We start from the raw sequence: 10,224 nt of genomic DNA, 5'->3' as shown, positions 1-10,224 counted from the left end.
AAAAAAAAATAGTTTTTAAAAAAATCATAAAAATACTTTAAACAAAAGTGGGGTCCACAATTATTTAGTTGGGATATGAGGCTTAAAAAGCAATTTATAAAAAATATACATTAAAACAGAAAAAAAAAAATTCAAAAGAAGATCATGATGATTACTTAGAAATATTCAAAGATTTACAAAATATTTTATGATTGATATAATCTTTTAACATTAATAATCTGTTTAATTATATAACCTATACTGTTTAAAATTATTTTAATATTTTTAGATTGATAATTTTATTCACAATAGATTATTTGAGGTTGTGATTATATTCCATTTATATTAATATATACTTGATTGTTTCCTATAAGTTTTTCAATTTTCACAAATAAAAAATAATTTTACCAAAATATACTTGATTTATATATAATAATAAATTTATTGAAGAATTACAATATCAGAAACCATTGAGTTTGAGAGCTGTATACATCAATTGATTCCATATATCAGGAAGACCAGGAACACACCAATGGCTGCAGTCCAAGCGTAAGTGAATTCCATTATATGAAGAAGGGTGGGCATCTTTTCTGAGTTGAGAGAGATAAGTAATGTCCAAAAGAGACACGGGTTTTGATATGGTTTTCAATATATCTTTGATTGTATTCTCTTGTGGAACTGGTCCTCCTGGATATCTTGGTCCTTTCACTGGTTCAGTCTCTCCGTAACAACTCTTGTTGAAGGATTTACCCCATTCATTGGCACTTGTTCCCCCAACATATGTCAAATAACAATAAGATTATGATATTTAATAAGCTCAAGGGAGAGATTTATGCTATTATATATATATATACACTATATAAAAAAACTTATTTATTAATTTTCACTCATTTGATTCATAGTAATATGCGACGTGTTTTATATCTCAGCAGTCAACAGATATTTGTAGAACAGAGATTAAAAGCACCAAAACATATAATGACCAATTTCAAGGTACACTAGTGGTTTAAATTATTTTTTAATTAATCATGTAATATAGTGTTTATAGAAAACAATTATATGAGAGCCATTATGGCAATAACCGAGCGGTTAGTGTACTTGATTCTCACGTGTATTTATAACATGTGTATGTGTATTTGCGGTGGCTTGTCCACATTGTACTTGCTATAGAAAATATTATAAAATTTACATACATAGTAAATTTTACTAATGTCAGTTATTTTAATAAATCATGTTATAATATTTTGTTGCGATCTTCAATTTTAATAAGGCTAGCAAACAAAACACCTTTAAGTTATTTTGAAACTTTGGTTGTTTTTATTGAATACATGATTTTCTATAGGAAGACAAAATCTTATTTTATGTGTTAATTTCTAGATGCATGCATATTTTTATTTGTCATTGGAACCAATTAGATATATATGTTGTTTCCAACAAGTCATGTGTATATATAGTACTAGTTAATACTTAATATTAGATTAACATTCATAATCCTTTTGGTGCAATATATAAAGTAAATAACATCAGAAAAGAACTAAAAAGGTCCTTCTTTAACAACTACTTAAGAAGATCATGCATTTATATCAGAAACCCTACTTATTAGATATCACCTAATCCTGACATATTCTATGACAGATATCCTGGTATAGTTTTTTGTCCTTAATTTTACTTGTGCTGTCAGAAAGAAAGCCAATCTTTTTAAATTATCATGACACATGAGATAATAAATTTAATCAATCTAGCTAACTACACTATTAACTTTAATAGTTCAATATAATCTGATAACATGCACTCAAAGAAATAAGTCCAAAGAAACTTACTGAAAGTGAGAGGGAGAGACTCCTTGAAAGAAGACTTTGGTAGTGTTTGGATTCACAGAAGAGTTCACCCATTTTGCCCAAGTTGTCAATGCCTTTGAGAAAGCCACGGTGCGGTTCATATCTTTCAATATCTTGTTCCCATCTTGAATGAAATCCCATCTTCATTTACACATATATACATATATACATAACTTCTTCATTAATTAATTATCATCAACTATCTATTGTTACTTTATATATATATATATATACACACTTACGGTTGGTATTGTCCACTGCGAAGCCACCAATGCCAAGTGTTGAAGATGAGAAGGTTGGCTTGAAGCCATTGGTTGCCTGCTTGCATGGAGTCCAACTTCAAAACTCTTCCTATTTTTTCGTTGATTATATCCACCAAGTATGGTGCTCTATAATACATCACTGTTACATTGTAGCCCTGCCATGTTTTGTTTGTTTGTTAGTTTTGTCAATTTTCTTGCAAGAATTTATGCACACACACACATACACATATATATGTATGTATGTATATATATAGTCTTTTTAGATTTATATTGGTATGGATTGAGGAACATATAAATAGACAAAGAAAGTATATTTATAAGATTGTTAATTTGATCCTAAATGGGATATTGATTCCATAGTTTCAAAATAACTATTTTGCTCTAATTTCTACTAGTTGTACATAATCTGATTTTATTTATGATATATTTACGTTAAAAAATATAAACTGAATTAAAATTAAACAAGACAATGCCTAAATTTATAAATGTTAAGAAGTGAGATATAACAATATAACATGATTACCTAACCTCATACTTCATTGTTTTTTTTTTTCTTTGTTTTTAATATCATAGTTCATGAAGTAAAAAATTAAAATATCCATCAACAAATTAGCTTTCCAATTGTATTTCAAGGACATTTTATAATATCTTATATGCAATAAATTCAAATTTATATCTATTTAATTGTGTGAATTATGTAGGAACTAATTAATCAAATTTCATTTAGACAGTTTCATATAAGGAATTGCAGAAACAATCCATATTATCATGAAATCAAATAAATTTTTCCAACTTAAAATTTAACTATTTCACATTTAAACACTAAGTAGAAATCATCCTAAAGGATGATGGTAGTCATGTGACAAAAGGGTTGGTAGCTAGATCACAAGAGAAAAATGGATGCCATTAATTTTTTTTTTATATTCAATAAATTTATTAGACAAAATAAAATACATTTCGATAGCACCAAAAGTTTAAAGCTCATAAAAGGATGTAGATTATTGAGCATTTTCTGAATGAAAATTTTGACTCTTAAACAAAAAATTTCTAAGAAAGATAATATGAAATATATGGTAGTCATCATATAACTTGCAAATTGTTTTAGGACCGATGAACTATAAAATAAATATATAATATATTACAAGATTACAATTGAAGTTAATTAGGTAAAGTCAACAATAAAATTGATGGCTTCCTTCCACTAGTTGAGAACTTTATGTAAGTGGTCCTTATTTGTCATCAAAGGAGCTCACCAAATCTTTGTACAATATTGAAACCAAATCATAAAAGAATCTATTAGAAATATTAACACTAATTATATATATAAACTCTATCTAGTGAATTAATATTCAAAATAGAATAAATTTCCAAAACAATTATAATCAAATTAACAACATACATACCTTGTATGTGAGGGACGAAATAGGGTTCCGGCCAGAGGATGAGGATGATGTGACCACGTCCGGCACCGCCGCATGCAGGATGCACAACAAGGATTGCCACTGGTTCAGACTCAGAGAATCTCCGACGAACATTATCATCTTACCACTCCACATTTTCAAGAACTCCTCCCCATCAAACCTATAAATAATATTGTTGGATATATTAGGATTTTATTTTATTTTTATATGTATTTTTAATATAGCATCATAGCTATTGTTTACCTTGGAACATTACAGAAAGTCGGTTGCCATCTGTACTTGAGGTAGTCTTTATCCGGACGGCCGTACTTCAGACAGTCGAACTCACGGCGGATGTGAGGGCATTTTGCGGCGTCGTAAAGAGGGTATGATTCATCATAGACCCAACTACCTTGATAAAGGTTGCATCTTGATGAGTTCTTGATAGTGAGGCTCATCACTGGTGTACCATTTTGAAGAAGAAGAAGAAGAAGAAGAGACTTGCAAAGCAAAGCGTGGAATAGGACATTCATTTTGAAGAGAATTAGGGGAAGGGGTTCACCCAAGAAATGGTGGAAGAGATATTGATAACTCAAGAGAGGAATGGGAATTTTTTGATGAGAAATATAAAGAAGATGACAATGAGTGTTGTGTTTATATACATATATTGTAGCGTGATAAATGTTTTTATAGGTAGGGGGAGTTAAATTCTATTTATTACTATGATTGTATGTGATTTATTAAGTTATTTATTAGATTTAAATATGGAGAATTTAGGAAAATATTAGATATGCATACAAAATAGGTACCTATTTATTCTTTACATATCTTTGTAAATTGTTTATAATATGTTGATCTTATTTCCCATTCTACCTCTATAAATTGTTTATTATCTTTCCAAATTTTAGCCAGTGATTTTTTTTTTTAAATTCTATTTTATTTTATTTTATTTTAATTTTTTATTTTTAAATTTACATATTTTTTTGGAAGATGGACTAATAATTTTTTTTTTAAAAGGAAATGAACCACATGCATTACTAATTAAAAGAACTAAAAACAAAACAATCCATCGGTGATGCAAATTGACAAGATACAATATGAGCGTAATAGAATGAACAAAATAGAACCAATTAGGAAAGAAATAACAAGGTAAAAGGCCCTTGGGACCTAGACTGCGAGCATGACTATATGCCTTGCTCCCTACTTAGGTGCCCTTTCTTCGTCTGGTAGTGTGTGATGTCCAAAGAACTCTAGGTTGCGTTTGACAGGTGCAATTGGCCGTTACAACGGTCTAACAATTTGGTCCATAGTGTCAGTAAATCTATAAACTACAAACTGGCCCACTAATTATTCTCCACTTGTCCAATAGTAATGGGATTCATATCTCTATATGTACCTATATATTGATATATAGAATAGCATAACCACTTTCACATTAGAAGGATGGTAATTCTTTCTCTTGCTAAATGAGAGGTCGAGAGATCAACTTTCTCTCACAACAGTCATTGAGGTGAATAGCTTGTATATATATATATATATATAATGAGGGCACATCATCTTGGTGTCACACCCAAACCTAGCCTACCGAGACCAACGCCATAACAAATGGCAACATACCTACAAGGCCGAGACCAAGTAGGCATGCAAGGTGTTTCACTCAAAGATCCCCGCTAAGTTATCCGCCAACCAAGCCTACTCTTGATCTTAAAAAATGGTGAAAATAAATTTATGAGCTTACCAACCCAGTAAGATAACCACTGAAAATAAATTTATATTTTTCATAAAGGTGTGTGCCATCTATCTACACCACTGACTTGCAATATTTGAAAACCTATGCACATAAGGGAAAACTCCAAAATAGTCTATGAAAGACACAACTATCATATACCAGATAACTTCCATTATATGCCTCCTGCGTCTGGAGATAAATTATTATTCCAAGGATAAATTGTTGCAAAGTTGATAATCATTTTGGTAATTCATTATATAACTCTTCCTAATTACTGAATGCTGCTTCAATTGTTTTCTGCATGACAATCCATACTTTTCTATACGTCGGAGTATAGCTTTATTGATTTTTTATCTTTGCTATCAAAATGGATAAATTGATGTTAGGCTTTTCTTTGACTAAAGTTTGTATATGCCGAGAAATCAGGTTAGAATCCAGCTTGGAATGATCTTGTGAAATTATTGTCGATGCGCACATATGAGGACTGTTGTACTTTGTAATTTGCCAAATATGATTTTCTTGTTAAATGATACATGAACCCTCCGATTGCATCCGTCACATAATAAGTGCTTAAACATGCATATTTTATATATCATTTGCACTACATCTACAATGTAATTTCATATGTTTAGCGCCAAACTAGTATAGAATTACATTCTTTAAGGCATATCATACCAAAATACAAGTTCCAGAACACCACCACGGCCTCATCACGGGCATGGCCTGATTGTGCCAGTGTACAAAAATCACAGGACAACATTATAGGAGCCGAAACGGCCTTCACAACGGCCGTTGTATATATAATACTCGTGCTAATAGTGCATAACTCCCAGAGCCAAACTGAGTCAGAGTGCAACTTATGGCCCAAGAAAAGATTTAAGATCACAATGTCCCGAACAATGGGCGTTGTACCCCGTGGTGGACTCAGACTATTAATAACCCTAGATTTTATTATTTCAAGAGAAGAATTCTTTCACTGAATCAGGTTAGCGGCAGTCGGATTTCTGAAGTGCAAGGTGGCTAGAGACGAGGTTCAACCTAATTTCAATGGATTTCAGCAAATTTCTCAAGAGGGAGTCGACGCATATTGATAGTGGAGGGCTAGCGCGCCATCTTGGAGTCCTTGGGATCTTCTCAATCTTGGGAACGGAATGGTTGTTGCAAACTCGTTGCAACTTTGCAATGGATTTGCATTGGATTTGTCACAGAATTTGCAACAAATTAAAAAAATCCATTGCAAATTTGCAACATGACTTGCAACTAATTTGTCACAAATCTAAAAATTCCATTACAAAGCCGTTGTAAATTTACAACAAATATTGCAACAGATTTGGTAACAGGTTACAAAATCGTTGCAAGTTAGCAACCGATTTGTAACGAACTTGTTGCCCATCTGTTGCAAATGTTGCAACGAATAAATTTTCCGTCACAAAAATATTTGCGATGAGAGAAATAGTGACATCCGAAATCCGTTGCAAATCTGTTGCAAATCCAAGTTTATAACGGATTTGCAACAGATTGTACTGTTGCAAATCTATGAAATTTTTGTAGTTATATAGTTTTAGGATTCTTAAAATTTTTATTGTAGATTCTTTATTCTTTGATCATTACTCTTTATCCATAAAAGGACCCAATTCGAGGGGAATTGTATCTAGATGTACTTAGGCTTTTACTTGTGAACATTAACTTTTATTGCCAACATATTATTCTTTCTAATTGATTGTGATTCATCACATATGTGATAAATCACAAAGAAACTCAAGGTAAATCAATGTGTGTTCATGAAGGATTTTTACTTCACTTTGTTTGTTGGTAACAATTGTATATATTGATGGATTAGAGAATTGTTAATGATGGATTTTTGGTTATGATGGAATGAATGTTGGATCATTCGTATGGATTATGTGTATTTTTGGTATGAATGAAATGATGGATTTTGGATCTTTAATGAGATAATTTTTTTTATTGATCATTTGTATAGATAATTTAAATTATTTGTATTTGTATGGACAATTTTTTTCATTTGTGCAATAAATTGTCCAGGTTGTGTGAAAAAAAATTCTATAGCTAATAGCTATGATAATCAATAACAAAAACTAGCACCATGTATTCCGTTGTAAATGACAAATGATAACGGAAATTTTGTTGGAAATGGAAAAATAGAATCGGAAGTTCTGTTGCTAATACATACATTGAAATTGGAAAATAAAAATTCCGTTATTAATATATAAAATTGCAACCAATATTCTATTTACAATATAAAAAGCACAACGAAAAAAAAATCTGTTGCTAATAAAAAAAGAGAAACCAAAATTTCATTGCTATAAGTAAAATAGCAACGGGAAAAAAAAGAAAATCCGTTGCTGATAAGAAAACAACTAATATTCCGTTGCTACAAGAAAAATTGCAACAGAAATATTATGGATTTTGTAGTTAATGAAGATATAACAACGAAACATTCATTACAAATAAGATAATAGCGACGTAAATTCCGTTGCTAAAATGAGAAAAATATTGTTAGTAACATAAAACTTTATGTTGCTATAACAATAATAGTGACGGAACACTGCGTTGCTATGCAAAAATAGCGATGGAAATATAGCAACGGAACTTTTACAAACCATCAAAAAATAAATATTTTATTATTATATTAACGATGGAGTGCTTATGTTTGGCAACGGAAGTGTTCATCTATATAACATAAGAAATAACGATAGAATTTTATAGTACCGATGGAATGTGAATAGTGCCTTGAGTATAGCCGTTGGAATGACTCCGCTGCTAATTCCATTGTTAAATATTTATAGCAACAGAAATATAGTTTTTAGCGACGGAAATATACGTTGCCTTTTCTAGTATTTCTTGTAGTGCATGTTTGCTTATTGATAATTGTGTTGATGCTATGAGAAAGAGATTCCCACCGATTAGAACCTCCATGCTTTGTTAGATTTATGCATGTGCTAAGAGATTAGGTATAGCTATATTTATGGAATAGGATTTGATTATCCTTTTAGTGGAGTTCTTGATCTTCAAGCGGACATAGGAGGCTGGGTTAGAAGAGATTCCATTTTAAGTTCTTAGTACTTCAGACCTGGTTGCCAAGAGATTGGGACCAGTAGGCCTCAAAATTTTTTTGGTCCATCACTAGATAAAATTGTCATATTTTATTTCATATTACAAGTAAGTGCTGAGGGACTCCCCATACGGGTACCCACTCCTTCCAATTGCACCTCAAGTTCCTTGATTGTATTTTAGTAGTTAATTTATAGAAGTAGATTTATTTTAGGCTATTGATTAAGCGAAAAGGAATTAATATGAGCCTCTTGTTGTTCCTTGAGGAATACAACCCTCATGCTTACCCACAAGGTATTACTTGACGACAGGTATACTTGCGGTGTTACACGCATTAAACCATTCGTGTGGTTTGCCTGTGTCATCACCATATGATTTGTATCTGCCTAAATACCGAGTCAAATCGGACTCAATCACTCTGTATACTATTTAATTCTGCAAGCAATAAATGCTTAAACATTATAATGGCATAATCTTTAGTTTGAAATTGCATTCCTACATGCAATTCTCCATCTTTCATTACCCCTCTTAATGTGTGAGTTTATATAAAAGGATACTTTGAGAATAATAGGTTAGGCTCAAATGGCGCTATTATAAATTCTACATTTTGTCTGGGAATATAATTTATATTATCTTCTATATGAAGATCTTCAGTGCTTGCTTCATTATTCTCTATATAGTTATCACTGTCATGCTCATCCCCAATAAAGCTCCCATACTCATCAACTTCATTTCCATGAATATCATAAAAGAAAGTCGTTCGGATACCCTGATGACTGTAACTTGATTGTGTATGTGGTTGCATACCAGTTGAGTAGTATGTCGATGCATTTGATGGTTGTTGTGCAGTAGTGAACCCTATATTGCATGGTAGAACATCACTTGCCCTCCATTTTGTTGAGGTCATTTTAACTTCATTAATTGGCCACGTAGATGTAGTTCGCTACCATCCCATAGTATGTTGAATATTGGTCATCTCTGTTGATTTGTTGTTGATATGAACCACTAGAGGAAGTAGCAACACCTAGCTCCATATTTTTTATGGCAATCAAACATTATTCAAACATCATGGTCATTGCGCAGTTTAAAAGAATGATAGAAAATCTTGCAACCGTGACCTGTAGAAATAGGTAACCTGTATATGATAAGTGTAACTCTTTCACTATCTATCGCTTCCAAGATTGATTGTAATAATGGAACCATTGTTGTAAACTAGAACAAGTGATCTTCCCGCCGTTTTTTAAGAAAAGGAATGTATTGTAGAAAAAGTAATATAAATAGAGTAAATAAGGAAGAATAAAAAAATAATGACAACGTTCATATAGGGGAGGATTTTAAGTATTTTGATGAGAAAGCTTTTTGCCAGTTGAAATTTTAATCGTTATAATTTTGACTCTTATCATTTTTGGTTTATTAAACTTTTGACGGTCATAATTTCTGATGGTTGCAGGTTTGACTCTCATAATTCTATCAATTACAGATTTGACTATTATAATTATTGACAATTGTAAATTCAACCATTGTGATTTTTTACAATCATAGATTTGACAATTATAATTTCTATCAGTTGCAAGTTTGATCATCATAAATTACATGATAATTACATATTCGATTATTATAATCACTAACAGTTGCATATTTAATAGTCATAATTTCTTACGGTTATAGGTTTGACCATCATTAATATGAAAATTGTAGGATTAACTGTCATAATTACTAACAGTTGCAGATTTGACAGTTGTTATTTTTTATCGATGCAGATTTGACCATCATAAATTCTGACAATTATAGGTTTGACTGTCATATTCCTGATAATTGCATATTTGATTGTCATAACTACTGACATTTGTATATTTGATAGTTACAATTTTGTTTCGTTGCAGATTTTACTGATATAATTTCTTATGGTTGCATCTAAATTCTAGCTATTATAGGTTTGACTG

At 31.2% G+C, this 10,224-nt stretch overlaps 1 protein-coding gene across 1 annotated transcript; it reads right to left on the bottom strand.

Moving 5' to 3' along the window:
* Positions 1-439: 439 nt before the first annotated feature.
* LOC120281102 (protein trichome birefringence-like 37) lies at positions 440-4,089 on the bottom strand. Its single transcript, XM_039288027.1, has 5 exons — positions 3,745-4,089; positions 3,484-3,661; positions 2,060-2,235; positions 1,800-1,958; positions 440-743 (listed from the first exon to the last, which is right to left on the bottom strand). The coding sequence occupies exons 1-5, from the start codon at positions 4,011-4,013 to the stop codon at positions 440-442; spliced, it is 1,086 nt and encodes a 361-aa protein (XP_039143961.1). The 5' UTR covers positions 4,014-4,089.
* Between the last annotated feature and the right edge of the window lie 6,135 nt (positions 4,090-10,224).

The sequence above is a fragment of the Dioscorea cayenensis genome, chromosome 17 (assembly GCF_009730915.1).
Source record: "Dioscorea cayenensis subsp. rotundata cultivar TDr96_F1 chromosome 17, TDr96_F1_v2_PseudoChromosome.rev07_lg8_w22 25.fasta, whole genome shotgun sequence".
Lineage (NCBI taxonomy): Eukaryota > Viridiplantae > Streptophyta > Magnoliopsida > Dioscoreales > Dioscoreaceae > Dioscorea > Dioscorea cayenensis.
This window is presented reverse-complemented; position numbering and strand designations above follow the sequence as displayed.